The 22,277-nt window shown below is 48.9% G+C and overlaps 3 protein-coding genes across 4 annotated transcripts; 2 read left to right on the forward strand and 1 right to left on the reverse strand.

Moving 5' to 3' along the window:
- Nucleotides 1-221: 221 nt before the first annotated feature.
- Nucleotides 222-3,892, reverse strand: DFFB (DNA fragmentation factor subunit beta). The gene is made up of 7 exons (XM_064678366.1): nucleotides 3,706-3,892; nucleotides 3,509-3,635; nucleotides 3,123-3,311; nucleotides 2,363-2,442; nucleotides 2,035-2,208; nucleotides 1,793-1,893; nucleotides 222-1,329 (listed from the first exon to the last, which is right to left on the reverse strand). The coding sequence occupies exons 1-7, from the start codon at nucleotides 3,817-3,819 to the stop codon at nucleotides 1,113-1,115; spliced, it is 1,002 nt and encodes a 333-aa protein (XP_064534436.1). The 5' UTR covers nucleotides 3,820-3,892; the 3' UTR covers nucleotides 222-1,112.
- On the forward strand, nucleotides 3,887-16,521 carry CEP104 (centrosomal protein 104). 2 transcript variants are annotated; one of them, XM_064678352.1, is made up of 22 exons: nucleotides 3,887-3,984; nucleotides 4,625-4,788; nucleotides 5,313-5,486; nucleotides 5,791-5,929; nucleotides 6,150-6,215; nucleotides 6,584-6,660; nucleotides 6,816-6,984; nucleotides 7,218-7,376; nucleotides 8,013-8,216; nucleotides 8,432-8,635; nucleotides 9,122-9,289; nucleotides 9,871-10,044; nucleotides 10,631-10,807; nucleotides 11,241-11,447; nucleotides 11,891-12,001; nucleotides 12,398-12,434; nucleotides 12,512-12,593; nucleotides 13,200-13,308; nucleotides 13,605-13,743; nucleotides 14,391-14,458; nucleotides 14,717-14,807; nucleotides 15,992-16,521. In XM_064678352.1, the coding sequence occupies exons 2-22, from the start codon at nucleotides 4,676-4,678 to the stop codon at nucleotides 16,123-16,125; spliced, it is 2,802 nt and encodes a 933-aa protein (XP_064534422.1). In that variant the 5' UTR covers nucleotides 3,887-3,984; nucleotides 4,625-4,675; the 3' UTR covers nucleotides 16,126-16,521. The 2 variants fall into 2 exon arrangements, with proteins under 2 accessions (XP_064534422.1, XP_064534423.1); XM_064678353.1 differs by having other exon boundaries at nucleotides 14,717-14,812; nucleotides 15,992-16,112.
- Nucleotides 16,522-17,217: 696 nt separating this feature from the next.
- Nucleotides 17,218-22,177, forward strand: LRRC47 (leucine rich repeat containing 47). Its single transcript, XM_064678361.1, has 7 exons — nucleotides 17,218-17,868; nucleotides 17,949-18,395; nucleotides 19,088-19,204; nucleotides 19,514-19,629; nucleotides 20,109-20,211; nucleotides 20,573-20,662; nucleotides 20,840-22,177. Exons 1-7 carry the CDS (start codon nucleotides 17,233-17,235, stop codon nucleotides 21,059-21,061), a joined length of 1,731 nt encoding a protein of 576 aa, XP_064534431.1. The 5' UTR covers nucleotides 17,218-17,232; the 3' UTR covers nucleotides 21,062-22,177.
- The last annotated feature ends 100 nt before the right edge of the window (nucleotides 22,178-22,277 follow it).

Raw genomic sequence — 22,277 nt, forward strand, 5'->3', positions numbered from 1 at the left:
TAAGTCGGGGCTCATGCAGAAATACCATCTCTGTACAATTCCATGTGGAGCAGGAGCTCCATGCAGGAGCATCAATATGGGGGGAGATAGAGCTTTTCTGGGTTATTTACAGAGCAGGAGGGAGCTGGTGCTCCATAAACATGTCTCCCTGTGCTCAGACTGTAATGCTCTATCATACCTGATGAACCACTCCTGCACCTCCACATATTCACAAACACAGATAAGGGGTCATTTTTTTTATTTGAAAAAATTCACACTGTTTACAGCAACAGTCCCTAAAAGTTCACTTGCTATCAGCTGGTATTTAAAAAAAAAATCAAGTAAAAATCCATCTATTTGTGTTTTATTGCCTGAGGTAGGAAGTATTTTAACCCATCAATATTCTCTACAGCACCAGGTAAACATGATTATTGTAAACTTGATTGTTATAGATGTCACTGCTGGTGGTGCTTCAAGCAAACTTAAGCTGAAAAGGCAGAAAATGTTCAAAAGAAGAGGGAATCAATGGGGAGGTGGCAAACAAAGGTGGGAAAAGCAAAGCTATGCCATGGCCTTGCTCTTCTGAAGGAACAGCAAAGGAGTGGTCAGGGATGAAGGCAGGAGGTTGGCACAGGTGAGGTGGCAGCTCTGCTGCTGAATCACTTTTGCCATTCCTGGAATACACTCCCTCCTACCTGCAAAAGGCACAGAGCAAAACACTGATCCTAAATCATTCCTTGTTTGGCTTATAGAGAACAGGAATGTACGAGCCCCCCCTGATTAGTTTGTGAGAAATGTTTTGTCCAGGTTTCCTTTCTGTGTACTGCAAGTTTTGTGCCGACACTGGTCATGGCAAGAAAGAGATGGTAGGGTGGGAACAGTGTCAGCCTCTGGCTCATTTTGTACCTCACAGCTGGATTTTAACACCCTTAGCACAGTGTGAGCTGAGGGAGGCTCACAGGGAGTGGGAAGGCGAGGGAGCATCAGCGTGTGCTTTGTGAGCTGTGGTTGTGTTCCTCAGCCAGTCCCGTGCCAGGCACTCTTAACAGTTCTTGTTTAAGAAACTGGAGCTATTTAAAAACAACAGCACTGACATGATTGCAAAAAGTAGCAGGTCCCTTCCAGAGACAGCACTAGGAAATCTCATGGTTTTGCTTCCTTTTTCTGTAAATTTTGGTTTTGTCACAGCTGAGGTTATGAGTGGTTTTCTTATGGCAAGCAATATGTACGAGTTTTAAATTATCCAGGGTAAACAGCAGCTGATAGAAATATTCCCAGTTCACTTCTCTTCCGTCGCGTGTTTTGACAGCTTCTGCCAGTTCTGGGACAACAGCACGTTTCTTCTCAATTCTTGGGGACACAAAAGAGAAAACAATATTGCCATCAGGAGTTTTTTCAGAGTAATCAAGCCTGCATCTTTCTTTCAGAGCCAGGCAGAATTGGAATTCTTTCTCCATAACTAGGTTTAAGATTTTTTTCCCCCAAGGAAATTAGTTTAGCAAATCCTGTTTGCATCACATGCACGTTTAAAATAGGTCTGAGGGGTTTTGCCAGAGTGAATTGACAGAGATAACACAGTGAGGAGGGGTTTGCTTCCATACAAAGAAAATCTGCACAGGAGCAAAGCAGCGAATGAGAGACAGGATGATCATCTGTCTTCGGGGTGTTGTTCTCAGCACAGCTGCAGCATCCCAGCACCTTTTCTCACAAAATATTCGTAGCAGAGCAGGGGGGTAAAGACTAAGGCTAAACCATTCCTGATGGAGCAGAAAGGCATGAATCAGGTAAGTCTGGACTAACACTTTGTACATACACGTGATCGAGATTCCAGGTGCTGAAGAGGATCCTGCTCTCCCTGTTGCTGTAGGGGTTGATGGAATGCTTGCACGGGCAGTCGTCTCTATCAAAAGGTCCCTGTGAAACCAGAGGGCTGCAGTGAAAGGTGTCACACTTGTCACCCATGGCCAGGGGTGGAATGAGATGATCTTTAAGGTCCCTTCTAACCCAAACCATTCCATGATTGTATGACTCTGCTTTGGGAAGGGCTGCACATACCTGACAGGAGAACCACCCCTCTGCAGTGCACAGACGTGCTGCCTCCTCCTCCTCCCTTCTGTCAAAGTAGCACCCGTTATACTTCACAGATTTCAGTTTCTCTGCCATCAGGTCCATTACCCCTCTGTAGGCGTCTCTTGCTGCAGGATGAACGTTTGAAATAAAACCACTAACCTATGGGGGAAACCCAACAGTCACTCCTCGGTTCCTGTGGCAGCCTCAGGCTCTGTTCTACAATCACAATGTTGCACTGTAAAAGTGTTTTTTAAAAATTCATGTGGCCACAGGATTACTGTTGACAATAAGTTACTTCCACGGAAACTTTTACCTCTCTCATGTAGCCCCGCATTCTGCTCTCACAGCTGTGCCTCATGTAGCTGGATTTGTTCTTGAACCGAGACTCCAGCCCTGGAGGGAGCGACATTGCTTTGTACCTCAGCACAGCTCCTGCCCTGCTGGGCGTCCATCCCGGCTTTTCACTAGCTCGGGATGCACAGGGTTTTTTTCTTTCCTGTTTTTATTTCACTGGTTCAGGACTACCCTGCCCTTAGCACTGAAAGGGACCCCACACCAGCATCTGCTGGGAGAGCAGTGGCTGGTACTGTGGTTGTTAAATATTTCCTGTTAACGTGCATATGTGGAACACTAAGAGATTGTGAAAGGAGAACAGAATCGTTTGGGAAGAACTGCAGCAATGACTTGGGAATGGGAGAGGGACCTTGCAAAGATAACATAAAGCAAGGTTAGCTGACTGAGCTGTGCTAGTTACTGATACACTACTAACAAATCATTAAAAGATCATAAATGCAGATCTAGAGTAATGGGGAAAAAATCTTGGACAGACCAATAGGAAACACTGTCTTTACCATTTTGTGATAATAAATATGCACATATTTTAAAGAAACCTAAAGACACGTGCTACTGGAAGGGATAAATAGTCCCCTGACCAGGTACCTTATCCCACCAGCCAGAAGCGCTCCCAAACTTTTAAACAATTCTTCTTTAAGAGCAGTAAAACTGACAGAAATGACTTTGAGCAGAGCAAGACCCGGGGGTCCCTCAGCAGCTCCCTGTGGCCACAGACACACCTTCAAACCACTTCTTGTCATCCTCCTTGTCCTCGGCCAGGATGTTTTCGCTTAGGTTGTGGATGAGATCCGCCAGCAGCTTCTGCCTACGGGGAGCCCGCTCGTCCGTCAGCAGCTTCCTCGCGGCCTCCACCAGAGCATCCCGCTGGCTGCAGAGCGCGGACAGGAGCCGCTCGATGTCGCTGGCACCTGGGGCGGGTGGGGCGGCACCGGCTGAGCCAAGCACCCGGCCCCGGACTCACATCCCCGCCAGCTCTGCCCCCGGGGACCCCGCCCGGCCCCGCACTCACATCCCCGCCAGCTCTGCCCCCGGGGACCCCGCCCGGCCCCGCACTCACATCCCCGCCAGCTCTGCCCCCGGGGACCCCGCCCGGCCCCGCACTCACATCCCCGCCAGCTCTGCCCGGGGCCCAGCAGCACCAGCTCCGTCTGCGGCGGCAGCGCGCGGAAGTAGCTCTCGGTCAGCTCCGTGCCGTCCTCGTACAGGCACAGGCGGCTGCCTGCCAAGGGAACCTGCCCCGGGGGCGGGTGAGCGGCGGGCGGGCCCCCGGCAGCCCCCGGCCGCCCCCGGCCCGCCCGGCACCTGCAGCAGGCGGCAGCCCTTCCTCAGCAGCCCGCGCAGGCTCCCGGCCGCCACCCCGAACTTCTGCGGGCCGCCGGCCCCGCGCAGGCGGAAGGGCCGCGGCGGCTCCGCCATGGCCCGCCCGGTGCCGCTCCCCCGATCCCGATCCCGATCCCGATCCCGATCCCGATCCCCGTCCCGGGGCCGGGCCCGCCCCGCGCAGGCGCCCCGGGCGGGGCGGTGGCGCGTGCGCGGCGGGGCCGCGTTGCCATGAGAGCGGCGATGGCCGCGCTGAGCCAGGTGGGCCCGGCCCGTCCGTCCCCGCTCCGCTCCCCCGGCCCGTCCGCCCCCGCTCCGCTCCCCCGGCCCGGGAACCCCCGAGCCCCCGCACGGCCCCCCGTGCTTTGGCCGCGGCTCCGTGCTTTGGCCCCCCGCTCCCCGGGGCCGGCGCTGCCGTGGCCCCTCCGGGCCTGCGGGGCCGAGCGGCGGGAGGAGGGAGGGAGGGCTTTGGGGCCGTAACAGCGGCACGGCCCGGGGTGGGCAGCGGCGGCCCCGGTGCTTGTCCTGTGCCCCCACCCTGTGCCGTCCCCGTGGCTGGGAAAAGGGGCTAAACTGACCCTGCGCTTCGTTTTTTGTCTGTTCCTGTGGCTCGAGCACACAGAGGATGGTGCAGGTCGCTCCTGTGTGTGTTTGGAACTCTTAGTTTCAAGCTCCATCTTGGCTCAGCAAACTACTACTGGCAAACTGCTCTGCAAGTGAGCTAAACCCTCGTTTTGCTCAGCAGTAATCAAGCCCACACCAAAAGAACATGGTGTGTTTTATCATGCCAATGATAATTAAAGAAAGCTTAGATTTGTGGTCATCATCTACTGACTTGACGAGACCACAGGATTTAATTCTTTGACTGTAGTCTCTCAGCGGTCTTTTATCGTCCTTCCAGGGATGAGTTTAAGCTTGAAGGCCGTGGCTGTGACCAGCTCAGCTCCTCAGGATGCCGCACAAGATCGGTTTCACCGTGGTCAGCTCGTCGGGACACGAGGACGGGTTCAGCGCCCGGGAGCTGATGGTTCACGCGCCGACGGTGAACGGGTGGCGCTCGCCCAGGTACTGCCTGTGCGTGGTCCTGGAGCTCTGATGTGCTGAAGAACCGAGTTTAGGGCGAGTGGGAGCTCTGCCAGGCATGGCCAAGAGTGGTTTGCAGGACCCCAGACCAAGCTGATGAAACAAAAAAGTTACTTTAGTCCCATGGAATCCTCATCCTGAGGGGGGAAAAAAGCACCTTGGTTGCCACCTAAAGGCACCACGTTGCATTTAAATAATGTCCTGGAAAAGGGAAAAGTGCTTTTGTTCTTGGCAGACTTGGAGCTTGCAACTGCTTTGGCTTAGTGTGAAAAACCTGGCTGTCTCAGCACGTCCTCTAGACAGGTGTGGGGCACTTGAACATACACATATGTGCCCTAAAGGCAAGGGAAAAGTGTTTCCACTCTGCTTTTGGGGTTCTTTTTACAATATTTGTAATGTTTGTTTAAACAATAAATAATGTGAAAGTTTCATAATTGAATGTTGCTCAAGCTGGAAGTGAAGTCCTCTATAAAAGGATGATTTCATTTAGAAACTGTCTGTTCCAGGCTCTGTCAGTATCCCCAGGAGATCATCCTGCAGTTGGTGGAGAGGTGTCGGATACGGAAGCTGCAGCTGCTTGCTCACCAGTACATGATTTCCAGCAAAATTGAGTTCTACATCAGTGAAAGTTTGCCTGAATACTTCTCTCCGTATCAGTCGGAGAGGTTTCAGAGACTGGGGTGAGTCAGAAAGCTCTGAGTGGGTTTATTGTCTGAATCAGAAAACTTTCAGAGGAAAATAATACTCCTTATGGGTTGCCAGAGGTGTGGGCATGCTGTAAAAGCAGCAGAGAGACCCTGGACTTGTGTGGATCTGTGACAGAGCTGAAGATGCAGGTGTAAGAGGCACCTGCAGATGAACAGCCTTGCAGATGTTGCCTCAGTTATGGGGAGTTTTAAACCTTACCAGGTCCTACCCCGAGGAGCAGCACCACCTGTGTGTCTGGACGTGTCCTCTGCTCACCTGTTACGTTTTCCTTCCCAGGTACGTCCCCCTCTCAGACAATGAGAAGACTGACTTCAAAGCACGGGAGTTAAAATCTGTGTATGTGGATGCAGTTGGCCAGTACCTGAAGCTGATTTTCCATAAAAATTATGTCAATAAATACAACATATATGGACAGGTGAGTTAAGAGTCTTTACCTGGTAATCCAAGCGATACTTCCCTAGTGCAGAACAAGCACAGAAATCTGCTGCTTTGATCTGTAGAAACCAGAAATGTTGGTTGAAAGCTCCAGGATTTATTTTGGCTTGTTTTAAAACAGAAGCTACAAATAACAGGTTAGAAGTGACTTGGAATCACGACCAGGTTTGTGCATTTCCATTTTCTGTGAATCTCTGCAGGTTGCCCTGGTAGCTGTGAACATCATTGGGGATCCAGCAGACTACAGCAATGACAGCATGAGCAGTGTAAGTGCAAAGCATCCCTGTCCTCTTGCTCAGGTGCTGCTCCACCTGTTCAGGTACAGGTTCCTGGGGCAGTGGGATGTATCTTTCTTCTGGCAGAGGTGCCATGTATTGATTTATTTTTAATGTTCTCTTGAAACAAGAAAGTTCTCAAAAATTGAGCCAAATACAGGATACAAAAACTAAAACATAATCAGTTGAAACAATCTCATTTTTAGCCTCTCCAAATTCTCTTGTTTCAATATGTCCCAAAACATAAATATTCTGAGTTGCAGAACTGCTGTTCATTGTGGCAAGTGAGAACTTCTGTCCTGAACACACACCTGATGTTGGTGAATGTGCATTAAGATTTTTTTTGCCTCCTTCCAAAGCCTTCCAGAGAGAAGTTGATAGACCATTACTTGGGAATTAAATCAGATGATCCTGCCTTAGATGGAACTTACCTTGGGTAAGGATGTTCTTTGCATATACTCTGGGAAAACCTCTACTCAGTCTAAAGTAGTTGTTGGTCTCTGTGTTTTGTTGATTCCCTGCTAGTGGAAAGAGAAGCCATTCCCTCAGCCTGGCTTATTGTGGGTTATTTTATTCGTTTTATGACTTCAGGAAATCTGACTCCATTTCCCCTCTGGATGATTTGGCTTTTGACATGTACCAGGACCCGGAAGTGGCTCAGATAATCCGTAGGCTGGATGAGAGGAAGCGGGAAGCCGTCCGGCACGAGCGCTACGACCACGCCAAGAAACTCAAACAGGCCATTGCAGACCTGCAGAAGGTGTTGATGAGAGATCTTTTGTCTCCTAAGTGGAGCTGTGTTCCAGTGGCCCACCAGGGTCGTGTGGAACCATAATGATTTCCAATGTATATCCAAAGTAATGATTTTAAATTCAGATAGCTTGATTGAGCAGTTTGGCTGGAAATAGTGGAATATATACATAAGTACAGTAAGATGATTCCAAGGAGTGTACAGTAAGGTGATTCCAAGGTGTCTCATTGTGCCAATGGTAGGTGGGGGAGCGGCTCGGCCGGTACGAGGTGGAGAAGCGCTACGCGGTGGAGAAGGAGGATTATGATCTTGCCAAGAAGAAGAAGGAGCAAATGGATGAGTACAGGCTGAAGGTGTACCAGCAGCTGGAGCTCCACGACCTCCTGGATGCACAGCTGCTGGTGGGTGCTGTCAGTCTGAACTTGGGGGGGTATTCTAAATAGAAATGGCAGAGCAACCAAAAATATTCAAAGAGTAGGAGTTACTACACAGCTATTAGGACATTTACATGAGATTTTCAGTTTTTTGTTTGGATGGTGGATTTCCCCAACCGAAGACTCTCACATGGTGTTTTATAAACATGCCTAGTTCTCCATAAGTTATGTTAAACTGTTGAGGTCTCAAGCAAATGGCACTGTAATCCTGAATATTTTGCATAATTTCAGGGCTACTTGGTGCAGGTGAATAAGATACTTTCTTGTCTTTTGGAGGGGTAGAAGAGTCCTAGGCTGACATCAAGGCTTAACCATACAGAATGGTTAAACAATCACACATGGTGTGATTGTTTTATATATGTATAGTTTTATGTTGTTCTTAGGAGGGGAAGTTTTGTAGTCTCTCCCCACAGGCATCCACACAGAATTATTTTCTGATTGTTTGATAAAGCTGCATTTGGTGGTAATGATGACACATCTGTGAGCCAGGTCTGATGTTTACTTGAAAGCACAGAATCCTGCTGACAGCCAGAGGTGTAGCTGTACTAATTGATTTTAGCACACTTTTAGCCCTGCTGTACAGAATCTCCTTCCCTTTCTCAGATCCGAAAACCACTTGAGTGGCCTCTGGGGCCTGTGAGCCCCCAGCACTCCCCTCCTGAGCACACAGACCCACCTGAGGGACAGCCCCAGGGGGCAGAGCCTGAGCTGCCAGAGCAGTCGGTGGATCCCGCTTCTGCTGAGCCCGTTGTTCCACAGCAGTCCCTTCCTCCTCCTCTGACTCAGCCCACAGCCTCCAAGGAAAATGTGAGTAGTGTTACCTTGGCAACTGCAAAACCCATCAGAGCAAAGGACCTGGTGTCCAGCCTTCCAAGCAACGAGGTCTTGTGGTTACTCTCACAGTTAATTGTGGAGCGATGCAGCTTTGATGTGAGAAATTTGCATTGAGGTGAATCCAGTTAGTGATGAAACTGCTTCACATCTGAGGCATTTCCAGAACACAGATTTGTCCTCTCTGTTAGGCTGAATTTTTACCTTACGACGAGAGGCCTCTCCCAGCCATCTGCAAGCAGATGGATGAAGCTGTTGCCTACCTGGAGCCAGAGGTGACTGAAGAGGACATTGGTGATACCCCAAGGACTGGCATTACTGGGGAGCCCGAACCGCTCACGGAGAAGGCACTGAGGGAGGCCGGCCCTGCTGTTGACGTTTTTGGAGAAGCTTTGGTAAAAACCAACAACATAAACCCATGCTCTGTGTTGAGTTGAGAGGATTTTTACATATTCAGAGCTGTTATTTAGAAATCTGAGATTAAAATTTGATCTTGGCTGTATATGGATGCCTGTTTTAAATGTTTATATGATGCTGTAGCTTGTATGTTTGATTATCTGATGGGCTGGTAAGCAGACAGGATCCAGTTGTCTGCTTTAGGGTAGGGACCCAGAAAACCCATAACTTGCCACTGTCTTTTATAGGGAGAGAAACCTTCACTGTGCCTCGAAAGGCTCCTTCAGCCTGACCTATTAATCCATTTCATTCATCACATTTCAAAATGTGTGCTTTTAATAAAGCCAGATTCCTGTAGGGAACACTTGGGCATTTCATGCTTCAGTTCATAAGCTTTTTTTGAGGTTCTTTCTCTATGTAAATGTTGAATATGTGTTGAAATATCTGTATGGACCTTTTAAGAAATAAACTTGTTCTGTGCTCAGGTTTCAGGAGCATATTCCAGAACTTGGTCCTATCGGGAAGACGCATTACTGGCTGTGTATAAGAAGCTGATGGAAGTGTCAGTGAACACTCCAAAGGAGGATTTAAGGAACATGCTGAGGGCTGCTGTTTTCCTCGTGAGGAGAGCCATCAAAGACACCGTGTCTTCTGTAAGTTGGGATAGGTTTGATGCTCCAGTGAAGAACTGGCAGCCAAAATTGAAGAACCATGATGTTAAGCTAACTTTGAACAAATAGTTTATAAATGTACTGTTGAGTAAGTTCAAAATCAAAACAACCCCCCCCAACTCCAAAACAACTGGGCAGTGTCTGGCATTGAGCAGATGGAAAATACTGCCCTGGACTGATCCATGAGCTTGAGGAATATCTGCTGATGCAGTAAATGTGCAGTGAGGTTGAGCCTTTTATTTTGTTAAAGTTGAAGTATAGTGATGAAATAACTTAGTTTCCAGCTCGAGAGACTGCACTTAGCTGAAGGACACTGCTTTCAAATAAGCCTTCAACAAGAAGAAAAGAAAAAAAATCGAGAGTTATCACTCTTCATAAAACAATTTCTGAAGCCTTTCACCTAAGCCCTGGCAACAGGTTTTCTGGAAGAGAGTTAATCTGAAGTAGCTTCTTCTAAGAGTGCTACTGTTATTCCAGATTAACAATAGGTTTTACAGTATTGCCTGAAAACATGGATCTCTGTGATGTTTTTGCTCAATTTTTCCTTTTTGTTTTTGATTTAGGTTTTTCAAGCTTCCCTGAAACTTTTAAAAATGATCATTACACAATATATACCAAAACATAAACTAGGGAAGCTAGAGACTTCTCATTGTGTGGAAAAAACCCTTCCAAATTTGCTTTCTAGAACAGGAGACTCTTCATCTCGTCTTCGCCTTCTGGCTTCTGCCTTCATCCAGGTGGGTGTTTCCCTTCAGATTAGGTTTTGAGTTGATTGAGCACATCATGGAGCTCCCAGGTGGGCAACACCTGGTCAGACTGGGCTGTGAGACCAAGGTGGGCTGCTGTGAAGGGTTACAGCTTATCACAGAGTCCCAGAATTGTTGAGGTTGGAAGGGCCCTCTGGAGATCATCCAGTCCAACCCCTCTGCCCAGGCAGGGTCACGTGGAGCAGGTGACACAGGAACGCATCCAGGTGGGTTTGGAATGTCTCCAGAGAGGGAGACTCCATGCCCTCCCTGGGCAGCCTGTTCAGTCCCTCCATGGAGAGGAGTTCTTAATGCTGACGTGGAACTTCTGTGTTTTAGTTTATGGCTGTAAATGTGTGGAAGGCAAAGTGGCAGAACCAATTGAATGTCTTTGCAGAATTTTTTCTGGCCATGTTTTGTCACCTCTGTCATGAGGGACAGTGTGGGGATTTCTGCTGCAGCAGGTGTAGGAGGGTGTGACTCTTGTGTTCTTTGTTGCAAGTGACCTGCAGAGATGAGAGTAGCAGGTAATTGTCCTTGTTGAGCTCCAGCCTGCACACTGACTCTCTATTCCTAGGAAATGGCACTGTGCACTGAAGTTAAACCTCTCCAGATTGTTCCAGTCCACCTGCTTAAACCATTAAAACCAAACTCCCCAACACACCTGGCGATGAGTCACGTGGAATTGGTGGAATGTCTCTTGAGAGCCCTGGGGACTGGGAACTCTGGGTTTACCATCAACAATGTCATGAAGGTAAGAGGCTGAGGCTACAGCACATGGAGGTCTTTCTGATGGTTTTCTGGGGGCCTGGCTGGCTGGTTTGGAGTGCTTAGTGAATTCCTGAAGAGGTGTATCCCCCCCAGTAAACAGTGCTGGTAATTTAGGGCCAGGTTGGACAGGGCTTGGAGGAACATGGACTAGTGTAAGGTGTCCCTGTCCATGGCAGGGGGTTGGAGTGAGCTGAGCTTTAAGGTCCCTTCTGACCCCAACCATTCTATAGATCTATGAACCAAAATGTCAATATGGGGGAAAAAGAATCAACGGGCCAAAAAGTGTTTGCAAAAGCTGTCTGTAGGAAGATTCCTCCTGCTGCAGGGAAACAATCATTTTGGACTCATAAACGAGTCCTTAAGAACGTGAGAAAAGAGAGACACAGTTCTTCATTATTGTTTGTTTTTGTTTTCAGTTTGCCACGGGAGCTCTGGAGCACAGGGCCCACGAGGTGCGGGACGTGGTGCTGCGGATCATCTTCGACATGTACCGGCAGCACCGGGCGGCCGTGCTGGACTATCTGCCCCCCGACGACGCCAGCGCCCGCAGGACCGTGCGCTACAGAACACTCTTCGAGGGCTTCGCCAAGATCGACGGGAAGCTTTCTGAGCCTGAGGTGAGGGTATGTCATGAGAGGGAGGACAGAGTGGCCACTTCACACGTGGCATTCAGCTGAGTGGCATCCCGATTTCACAGCACAGACAGCAGAGCGGTGAACGTTCCTCGGTGTAGAAGGGTCACTGTTTTCCCTGTACTCGCTCTTGGGAATAAAGCCAGCAAGGAGTACAGAGATGGTCCTGCTGAAATAGTGCACGAGCAGTCTGGAAAATGCACAAATACTGTTTTCTGCTGGCAGGCCTTGGGAACAGTGAGCAGAAAGGCTCTGCTGGGTGTTCCTTTCTGAATTTGGGAGGAGGGAGGTGTCACTGCATCAGACCACTTAACTGAGCAGGAAGTTTCCAGTTCTGCACTGGCCATTTGTTCTGTGCTGATGTGTTCTGCAATGTGTTCTGTATGATGGGTGGTTCCAAGGCTTTTGGAACTGACAGAGGATTTCCTGCACAGAGAAAGGCAGTGACAGAAGAAGCAGAGAAACAGAAGAATGAAGAAATAGAAGTTCTGCAAGATCAGCTGGCAGCTCTAAAGGAGATACAGGCAGAGGTTCAAGGTGAAGAGGTGAGGGTGGTTTGGTTTTAATTTTTATTCTTTTTAATCTTTTGTTGCTCAGGTATCATGGGCTTAGATAATGAACATTGGCATTGTCTCATTATACTTAAAAGAGAGAGACTCCAGACATACACAGGGTAACTTTCCTCTTCAGCAGTCCATTATAAAATCTGGGGTGTTGTTTCTCCTAACACAGTATAAAATTTGGATTCTTTAATATAACATAAAACCTTCATACTTGAGAGATTTTCCCGAGGACCAGAAGCACAAACATTTTAGTGCTTTGGTTCTGCTTCTAAACTTTAAATTACAGAGAAAAATTAGAATATAATGTGTTTCCTTTCTCCCTGGAAGTCATCACAGCCATTTATCAAATTTCTGATCTAGAATTTCTTTGCTCTTTAGGAGGAAGAATCTGATTTTCAGAAACCAAATAAACAAGGTAGGTAGTTTCACATAGTGTTAAGAACTGTAGATGAGTTAAAATGTGATCTTGGTTTAATAGGTGTCTCCTTCTAGATTACCAGGTATACGAAAGCCCCCAGGCTGCAGCAGCAGAGATTCCAGAGGATCTTTCCTCAGTTGCAAATTACCTGGATAAGTAAGTGAGATGAGCAGTCTCTAATCACCTTAAGCACTTGGTGTCACCTGTGAGCTAATAACAGTAATAATATTTCTGCAGTAGATCAAAGCTAATACCTTCAGCAGTGAGACAGTAGCCACTAAAATCTCTTCTAACAGATTGGGAATTATCACCAAGCAATCCCAGCTGTTGTTTTTTTTTTTAAGTTCTTGGATAGTGTGACCTTGAACTTGTTTTCTGAGGAGTTGCTTGTGGGATAAGAAATGGCCACAGTTCAATGTTCAGGTGCCTGTGTGAAATAAGGGAAAAATACAGTGTAGCTTTCCTGGTTGTAGGGGAGGTCACAGAGGAAGCACTTGGAAATTCTGGAGCCAGGAAAGCCAGTTTCAGTGAGCTGTTGGCAGGGCTCTAGTGGAACTAATGTTTCTATATGAACAAACCCTTTATAGTGGTACTGACCATAAATTACATCCCAGTACCTGCCCCATGCTAAGGTCAGCACCACATGGGGAAAAGGTGTTGTGTTCAGGATGGTGGCTGTTTTTCAGAACAACTTTGAGCAGAAGGAACAGGGTTCATCCATTTCACTCTGATGTCACTGATGTTTGTATTTTTTTTCCCCAGCTTGTGTATTTTTTGTGGTGAAAGGGATGAATCCTTCACAGAGGAGGGGTTGGATCTGCATTACTGGAAGCACTGCCCCATGCTAACCCGATGCGAGCACTGCAAACAGGTCAGACTGAACTTTTCAGAGCTACTGAAGACATTGGCTGTTGTTATTCTGGTTTTGAGGCACTAGAAGATGTTTAACACTGAGGCAGGTGAATTCTGAACGCACCTGTGTGATTTGGGTAGTGCTTGCAGAAAAGAGCAGCATTTAGAATATGCATTAATAACTGAACTAAATTGCATTTTCCCCTTGTCATTTTGGAAGGTGAGTCTTACCTTCCAAAAATCTTGTAAGCAGGTTGTTGAATCCCACCCCCTACTTAGCACAAACCTCCCTGGGTGGCCCTGGCTGTGTTGCAGATGGTGGAGATCTCGAGCCTGACAGATCACCTGCTGACTGATTGTGACAAAAGGGACAGCTTTGGGAAGTGCCAGCGCTGCAGCGAGGCCCTGCCCAAGGAGGAGCTGCCCAAACACGTGAAGAGCAGGATTTGCAATCGTGAGTAGCTCCAGACAGGAAGGGGGAACTTCAAAGGTTCAGACCTCCAAATACTGGGGACCTCTGGCAAGTCAGGATGCTTCTATTTCAGATTTAGGAATCTGAGGAAAAATGGATTTAGGGATCTAACTAAATCCTCAGGAGGGAACAGATTAGGGGTAAATGCCTGAGTTTACCTGAGTAAAAGCACTGGATCTGCTGAAGTGAGTCCAGAGGAGGGACACCAAGTTGATTACAGGGGTGGGGCACCTCTGCTATGGGGAAAGGCTGAGAGAATTGGGATTGTTCAGCCTGGAGAGGAGAATGCTCGGGGGTGACCTGTTGTGGCCTCCAGTACTTGAAGGGAGCTGACGAGAAAGATGGAGAGAGGCTGTTTAAAAGGGCCTGGAGTGACAGGACAGGGAGAAACTGGATGATATTGAAGGTCCTTTCCAGTCTAGGCCATTCTGTGATTCTCTGATTCTTTTTGATCTGGTTTTGATGGAGATGATTAAACTTGGGACTTCTTTGAGAGCAGTTAATGATAATGGGGCAGGAGATGGGTTAGCCATGACATAGTTTTATGCTCTTTGCTATGCAAGTTCTCCTGTTGTATTTGAGATTAGCCTGTCTTTGCAATTCTTACATTATTTTTCTAACAATTTCAGCTGCCAAACCAGAAAATGTGGCAAACCATTGCCCACTGTGCCATGAGAACTTTCCCCCTGGAGAGGAGGTGAGCCTGCCCTCCACGTTGGGCTGATTTTGTAGGGTGATTGTTTTAATGTGATGTGCCTTTTAAGATATATTAAAATAATGGGTGTATTAATTTCTATTTCATAGTAAGTCACAAGGTGCTCACACTTTGAGTGAGCAGATTAAAATACTGTTGCCATAAAGTCTGTGCACAGCTCTCATTTTCCCCATGTGACCAGGTAAATCACTGGCTAATTTTTTTTGTGTTTTACTATCACTTCTTTCTAATGGACTTTAGGCCTGGAAATCTCACCTGATGGACCAAGATGGCTGTAAAATGAACCAGCGGAGGATATCCCCGATGAATAAAACCATTCTGTTGCAGCCTGGTAAGGTATTAGTTAATGATAATCATGTTTATGCTTTTTACTGTGTTGCCTTAAGGAAAGTGTTTCATCCCCAGGAGTGAGCTGTGTCTGTGCAACTTGTGGTTTGCATTTGTGTGAGCTGGTAGTTCTTGTGCTGGTACAGTGTGCTGGGGAGCAAATACCCAGAATCATTCCATAACAATCATTCCAAACAGGGTCATTAGCTCAGCTGACTGGGGAAACTGGCAATTTGATACATTGATCAGTTCAGGGGGTTTGTTTCTGCAGAACAGGATGACCATGAGCAGAACAATCTGCTGAACAGTGAACGTTCTGGAAAGCTCCTGAATGCTGACACAGGAAACCAGAGCTGATTTAGCTTTTAGTGTCCATTCAGAGGGTGTAAAGCTGATCCTAATTACAGGATGAACTGAACAGTGAGTGCTGTGCACTGCTTTTCCTTTCCACTCCAGACCCAGGAACTAGGTAGAATTTATCATTATGCAGCTCCTTTACCAACAAAGAGACATTGATGCTGAAGTCAGGTGTTTTATTAGCAGTTGTCTTTATTTATGAAGCACATGGAAAATCCTTTTATTTCCAGAACACAGAAGTTAAAACAAACTGCCTGCAGCACCAGAACTCCTGGCCAGTAACATCCAACTCTTTCCTCATTTAGACCCTTTGGAGTTCTTTAATCAGCTGCATGTTCAGAGTTCACCTCCTTTGTCTGATCTGTGCTTTGCTCATATCTGCCTGTCCCAACTACACCACGTTCCTGAACTATGGAATTGCCCCTTTCAGCTGCCATAAGTGAATCACAGTGGTTAAACTGGGCCCTTTCCAGTCCTGAACTGGACCTACAGGCCTGTCTGTCTGTCTGTCCTCAGCTTTGCTGTTTGTACTTGCTAAGGAGGGTGCAGGTCATTAGTTTGCTGCTGCTTAAGAGTTTGGAAACATAGAAGAAACTTAAATCCTGCCTGGATAAGCTAAAATTCCAGACATATTTTCTAGAGATAGGAAAGGAACCCTGACCATTTAGTCCAGCCACTCCTGGTGTGGGATGCACTTGGGCTCAGTGCCTGCCAGCTTCTAGTTGCTTCAGTCATTCAGACTTAATAGATCCTGAAAGTCAAAATGATGGATAAAATTTAATACTGGGACTAGATGTGTTTGCAATAATGATCTCTGTTTTCTCTTCACAGCCAAAGTAGGTGGCCACTATTTAAGGAAACCGGGTCCTTCAGGAGCAAAATACCAATCTCCCTCCATAGGAAGCAAGACCTCAACCCGAGGGGGCCCAAATAAAAGCACTGGCAAAAAATACTCGAAGAGATGACAGGACAAGTATTTCTTCCTTTGTCTCAATAACTGGGCACATGGTTGCTCATAAATATTTAAAAATTGTGGGCAACTTGCATCACCTTTTTCATGTGGCTCCGTGGGGCTGTTTTAGCCTCTCGCAGTCCCTGGTGGGATCACCCCCCTTGGCTCTGGCTGTCACTGTGGATGTTGCCCTGTGTTTTGCCACCACATAGCAGGTGACATGTAAATGTGGCCTCTCGCTGTGCACCAAGTGCCTTATGAGCCCACTTGGCAGGCGGGTTAAACTAAACCCTCCAAGTCCATATCCCCAAGAAATGGCTCCTCAAAGAAAAGAAAAACTAATCTTGGTTGGGCCCCCAAGAGCTTGAATTAATAAATGTAGACCTTTTGCCTGCTTTAGTGCACTTTACACTCAAGTACTGAGTTTCTCTAGTTAGACCTCGGTTAAAATAACTATACAAAGACTGCAGCGTGTGACTTTAAGAGCTTCAAAGAGAGTTAATATTAAGGCATGAAGCTTTGTACTAAAGCAGCAGTCCTCACATCCCTGCCTGTAACATTCTGCCTGTTGCTTTCCAGGATGGCATTTGTTGGTACTGCGGGCACAGGAGTGAGTGGTATATGGTAATATGAGGGGAAGTTTTGGTGGTTTTTGCTCCCATGGAGTGAGTTTGTGGTAGTGTTTTGTATATGCAGAGCTGATTTTGTAATACAGGTTTTCTAGTTTGCCTGCAGCCAACCTACCTACCAGCTTCCGGATTTTCCAGGTAGATCAGCGTGCTTGGATTTCAAAAATCTGTATAAATTGTTCCTTTAACGCCTCCAAATACGTATTATAAATAATTATACATACACTAGGAGTACACATATTAACAAACACGTTTTTATTTTTTCTTTAGTGACAGTGGGTTCCTGTCTGAGAACCCGATTCCGCGTGCCGAATAAATAAAAAAAAAACCATATCAAAGCAACTGTTGGCGTTGCTGGGAGATGCGAGGAAACGCGACGGACGCGATGGAATCACTGCCGGGGGTGCGGGCGGGGCCGTGCCGGGGCGGGCGCGGGGCGGGCCGGGGCCCTCCCGGGGCGGCCCTGGGAGGAGCGGGGCGGGCGCGGCGCGATGGCGGCGGCGGGGCCGTGGCCGGAGCTGGAGGCGGCGGCGCGGGAGCGGCGGCGGGAGCTGTGCCTGCCGGGCGCGGCGGTGGCCGAGCGGGTGGCGGCGGGCGGGGGGCGGCTGCCGGCGGCGCTGCTGGCGCTGCCGCTGCTGCAGTCGCTGGAGCTGAGCGGCTGCGCGGCCCTGCGGGAGCTCGGCCCGGGCGTGGCGGCCGCGCTGCCCGCGCTGCACACGCTGGTGCTGCGGCAGAACGCGCTGGGCCCGGCCGGGCTGGGCGAGGGGCTGGGCGGGCCCCTGCCCGCGCTCCGCCTGCTCGACCTGTCCGGGAACGGGCTGGAGGCGCTGCCGGCCGCGCTCGGCGGCGCCGGGGACGGCGCGGGGGACGCGGCCCCGGCGTTCCCGCAGCTGCGCGGCCTCAACCTGAGCGGGAACCGGCTGCGGGAGCTCGGCCCGGGGCTCGCCCGCGCCGCCCCGCAGCTCCAGGAGCTGCTGCTCTCCGGGAACCGCCTGCGGGCGCTGCCCGGGGGGCTCCTGCCCCCCGCGGGCCCCGGCGCGCCCTTCCCGCTGCTCAGCCGGCTGGACGCGGCCGACAACGAGGTGGCGGAGCTGGGCGCGGACATCGCGGCGCTGCCGGCGCTCAAGGTGGGAGCGGGCCCCGGGCTCCCTCCGCACTCCCGGCTCTCCATCACCCAGCCCTGACCGTCCCTCTCTGTCTCCTCCAGAGCCTGGACGTGGCCAACAACCAGCTGCGGGAGCTGCCCTCGGCGCTGGCCGACTGCCCCCGGCTGAAGGAGGCCAACTTCAGGGGCAACCCGCTGAGGGACAAGCGGCTGGAGAAGATGGTCAACGGGTGCCAGACAAAGGCCATCCTGGAGTACCTGCGGGCCGGGGGCCGCGGGAAGGGGAAGGCCGAGAGTGCCAGGGAGGAGGTCAGGAAGAAGAAGAGGGAGAAGCAGCAGAAGAAGGACGGTGGGGATGGGGAGCAGGACGAGGTGGAGGAGGCGAGCAGGCTGCTGGTGAAGGTTCTGCACGTCTCCGAGAACCCGGCGCCCTTGGTGGTCAAAGTGAGCCCGGGCGTCAAAGATGTTCGGCCCTTCATCGTGTGCTGTGTGCTGAAGGGAGTGAACCTAAAGCCGGGAAATGCTCTCAAGAGGTTCCTGTCAATGCAGGTAACTGCTGCTCCGTCGTGGTACTTGTTTGCAGCAGGAATGTTGCTGTCAAGAGTTGGAAATAGACTGTTCTAGGCTCCTTCCAGCAGATGAGTTTGTGATCTGTAGGGTGGGAGGGTCCAGGGGTGGCCGTGCAGAGTGGCCTATGCCAGCAGCATGTGCCCCGTGAGTTCAGAATCAGCAGAACTGGTTTTTGGGAAGGACCTGTTAGAGCTCAGGTGTTGCCATGAGGGCAATGGATGCGCTCACGTTTGTGTTGTGTCTGTAACAGCAGCTTGTCGGTGCTGTGGAACCTGTTGAGAGCTAAAAATAAACCTGTGTCCACGTTAGACATATCCTGGATTGGCTCCAGGTTCCCTGATCTGTGCTAAAACCATGTTGCACACCCAGCCTTCTGACTGAGGCATCCTACCCACAGACCTGTCCCTTAGGTGGCAGGTGAGAGCTGCTCTCGAGTTACAGAGTATTTGTGATTTCTGACTTAAAACTCGATTTCCCAGTTGAGAAATGTCTCATGTGCTGCTGGGCTTCTCTGCCTTTGTGCTTGGGCTGCAGTGCAGATACAGGCACCTCGCAGGGGAAGGGAAGGGCTCTGTTTCATACTCACCTGGCTGGTAGTGTTGCAGACATTAAGTATAGAAGAATCTGCACCCCAGAAGGGATAAATCACTTTTTGATTTATTTTGGCTTAGACTAAGCTGCACGAGGACATCTGTGAGAGGCGCACAGTGGCCACCATTGCCACCCACGACTTGCAGCTGGTCAAAGCTCCTCTGACTTACGACATTCAGCCTCCTGACGAGCTGAAGGTAGGGCTTGGCAGTAGTTTCTTACTCCACAAATCCTAGAAAACTGATTCCTGAAACTTCACTCTAGAAGCTCTACTGATTTTCTTGCTATCCTGCTGTACCAGGTTTAGTACCAGTGACTGAGCCTGTATTTCAAGTGGGTGTGGTGGCTTACACAAAGCTTTAAACTCACAGCACTCTGAGAAGTGGAAGGTACATTTCCAGGCTGAAAAAGGCATGGGCAATGACAACATACAGGAGTATGGTTTTATTTATTGACTTGCTCAGAGGAGTTTTGAATTCAAATGTTTGTTTTCTTGTGTGGTGCAGATAATGCCCCTGGGTCGGAAGGAGATCAAGGCAAAGGACCTTCTCCGGCAGCTGCATTTGGAGGCTGAGGAGCAGCGGAAGCAGAAGAAGCGTCAGAATGTCTCTGGGCTGCACAAGTCAGTACCCTGGTCACTTGTGGTTTTCTTCACACACATTTAGGTGACTGCACTGGGGATGGGGCTCACAAACCCAGCACGAGCTCTTGGGAGTTGAGGTGAAAAACACTGAAGTGAATTTTTGCATGAAGAGTAACCCGGAAGGAAGGGAGGATGCTCAGTGCCCTTCCAGTGTTTCTGTCTGCATCCAGAGTAAATTATTGTCATGTGAGTTATTCAAGAGGTGACAAATCTATTTAGAACAGCAAATAGAAGGGAAGCAGAGAATAAAGAAGTGTATGTGGTGCACATTCAGCAAAGTAAGTGACTCAGAGATGGGGTAGATCTGCAGGTAGGAGCAGGTGAGCATGTGGCTCTGCCCTGTGCTGTTCACTGCTCGTGCAGAGGTCACACACTAATTCCTTTTTGTCACTGTTTTCTGCCATTGTGTCCAGCTGCTCTCTGTCACTCACTTTTTGCTGCACTGTTTCTTTTGGCAGGTACCTGCAGTTGCTGGATGGCAAAGACAACTACCCGTGCCTGGTGGATGCTGAGGGTGCTGTGATTTCCTTCCCACCAATAACCAATAGTGAGAAAACAAAGGTACTCTCTGTTCATGGGAATACATTAGTCAATTAAACAGTGTTTCTTTCTGCTGAGAGTTAACACAAAGACACACACAAGTTGTGTTCCAGATATAAACCCTCACAGCCTGTGTCTTGTGTGCTCGACTGTCAGACTGAGAGGGATCTGGGAGTTAGAGTTGTACCTCTGGAAATCTGTTCCAAAGGCACCAGCCTACCTGTGCAAAGGCTTTGTAGAAGGGCAGGAGTAAAAGAACAGCAGTGCTTAACCCCTGGTTAAATTAAGTGAAAGCCTTTAGTTCTGTGGTTTGAAATGTGTCAGAGGGCTGTGGGTGAGATGCTCTGACTCCTGACTTGCTTTAACTGTGAAACCCTTACAGATTAGAAAAGAGACCCGTGACCTGTTCCTGGAGGTGACGAGCAATACCAGTTTACAGATCTGCAAAGATGTGATGGACACGCTCATCCTGGTAGGGAGATCAGGAAAATATCCTGTCTCTTCTTGGTGGGCTCCTACCAAATGTGTCATTGCTCAAGTGCACGGAGAAGAACACAGAAGTTGATTTGTATTTTAGCAGTATTGTTATTCCCTCTCGTTAATTCTCTGCCACAGAATTGATCTTGTTCTCTGTATTTTGCTTTAACAGAAAACTGCAGAACTGAACAGGTTTACCTTGGAGAACAAGGAAGGCTCAGGCTCGGATACCGAGCTGGATGCTCTCTGTGGACCAGGGAGTTTGGAGCCCGGGAACCTGCCACTGGTGTTGGAGCAGGTGCGGGTGGTGGACACGGATGGAAACCTGAAAGTACTTTATCCTTCTAAAACTGACCTGGCCACGGTGTCCTCTCTGCTGACTGTGATCCGTTAGCAGCTGTCCCAGCTGAGGAGAGGACTCCCTTTGCTTTTTGGTTTTTCGCCGTGTTCAACAGCCCATACACAGTGAGGGGGTTTGGGTTTCTACAGAGAAGATGCAGAGCATCCTGCTGGAGAGGCAACAGCTTCAGAGTTTGAGGAGCTTCAGCAAAGAGAATGAAATCTTTCAGCCTTAGCAGAGACATTGGTGTTGGGACAGGGCAGAGAGAGCAGCATCTTCAAATGTGGACTTATGGCAGAGGAGGTGTCAGACATCAGAATGCAGCAACTTGTAGAGAAAACCATCATGATATTTAAAACAAATGCAGCCACAGTTTTCTGCAAGATTCCTTTTTCTTCCTGGTGTGTTTTGTCTGGATTGTTATTTTGGCAGCAGAGAAATGCAGCAGGTGACAGTGTGGAATGGAGGTCCTGTGCTGGGCACAATTCAGGATCAGAATGCCAAACCACTTTGCTGACATCTCATTCTGCATAGTTCTGGTTTTATCTGGAGTTACTGTGAACACTTAGTTCCTGTCAGAAACATTTAATTGCTGTCAGAACTTGTGGGATGAGTTTTAAAGTGACAGTTCCTGTGTTCAGGCATGAACAGAGCTCCCATTTTTAAGTGGTCATTTGAAATGCCTAACAGTGTCCCAGAGTATTTCAAAGCCATCCTGCATCCCTGTGGAAATGTCTGTGTGGCTGGTGATTTACTGTGGTAGAGCCTGGGCTTTGTTGATGCTGATGAGGTTCAGGTCTGTTCAGAGGGCTCTTGCTGCCTCACACTGGCACTGCTGAAGCTCCCTGTCCCCCCAGAATACAGACACTTGTGCCAGAGTGACCCTCCTGGGGCTTTCTGTTCCACCCCCCATGGAGAGTGTTGGGAACACTTCCCAAAATACAGGCAGTTGGGGCAGTTCTCAGCTGGGCAGTCTGTGGGTGACCTCTACACCCAGGTGACCACTGGTGTGAACTTGCAGCTCTCCCTTAGCCAGGGTGACTTCCAGATAGACTCTTTTCTGTTAAAAATGATACTTTTGGAGCCCTAACTGAACTGATACTCTGTCAAATACATCCCTGTGCTGGGACTTGCATATGGAATGGAAAAATAAAACAGTACTTGCAGTCATGGCACTGTCACTCATTTTGGCACTGGTGAATGTTCAGTCACCTCACTTAAAAACTTCCCAAAGCAGCTGTTGTGCACTTCAAAACCTGGAATTTCACAC

This window comes from Pseudopipra pipra, chromosome 22 (genome assembly GCF_036250125.1).
Source record: "Pseudopipra pipra isolate bDixPip1 chromosome 22, bDixPip1.hap1, whole genome shotgun sequence".
NCBI classification, from domain to species: domain Eukaryota; kingdom Metazoa; phylum Chordata; class Aves; order Passeriformes; family Pipridae; genus Pseudopipra; species Pseudopipra pipra.

Excerpts from the sequence above, each read along its gene's own strand:
- LRRC47 (XM_064678361.1), top strand. The coding sequence starts at position 17,233 with ATGGCGGCGGCGGGGCCGTGGCCGGAGCTGGAGGCGGCGGCGCGGGAG. Across the intron at positions 17,869-17,948 it reads CGGCGCTGCCGGCGCTCAAG|AGCCTGGACGTGGCCAACAA; the intron begins GTGGGAGCGGGC and ends TGTCTCCTCCAG. Across the intron at positions 20,212-20,572 it reads CCAATAGTGAGAAAACAAAG|ATTAGAAAAGAGACCCGTGA; the intron begins GTACTCTCTGTT and ends AAACCCTTACAG.
- CEP104 (XM_064678352.1), top strand. The coding sequence starts at position 4,676 with ATGCCGCACAAGATCGGTTTCACCGTGGTCAGCTCGTCGGGACACGAG. Across the intron at positions 6,985-7,217 it reads CCATTGCAGACCTGCAGAAG|GTGGGGGAGCGGCTCGGCCG; the intron begins GTGTTGATGAGA and ends TGCCAATGGTAG. Across the intron at positions 9,290-9,870 it reads TCAAAGACACCGTGTCTTCT|GTTTTTCAAGCTTCCCTGAA; the intron begins GTAAGTTGGGAT and ends TTTTTGATTTAG.
- DFFB (XM_064678366.1), bottom strand. The coding sequence starts at position 3,819 with ATGGCGGAGCCGCCGCGGCCCTTCCGCCTGCGCGGGGCCGGCGGCCCG. Across the intron at positions 2,443-3,122 it reads TGACAAGAAGTGGTTTGAAG|GGCTGGAGTCTCGGTTCAAG; the intron begins GTGTGTCTGTGG and ends CGCTCCCTCCAG. Across the intron at positions 1,894-2,034 it reads AGGGGTGGTTCTCCTGTCAG|GGACCTTTTGATAGAGACGA; the intron begins GTATGTGCAGCC and ends CTGGTTTCACAG.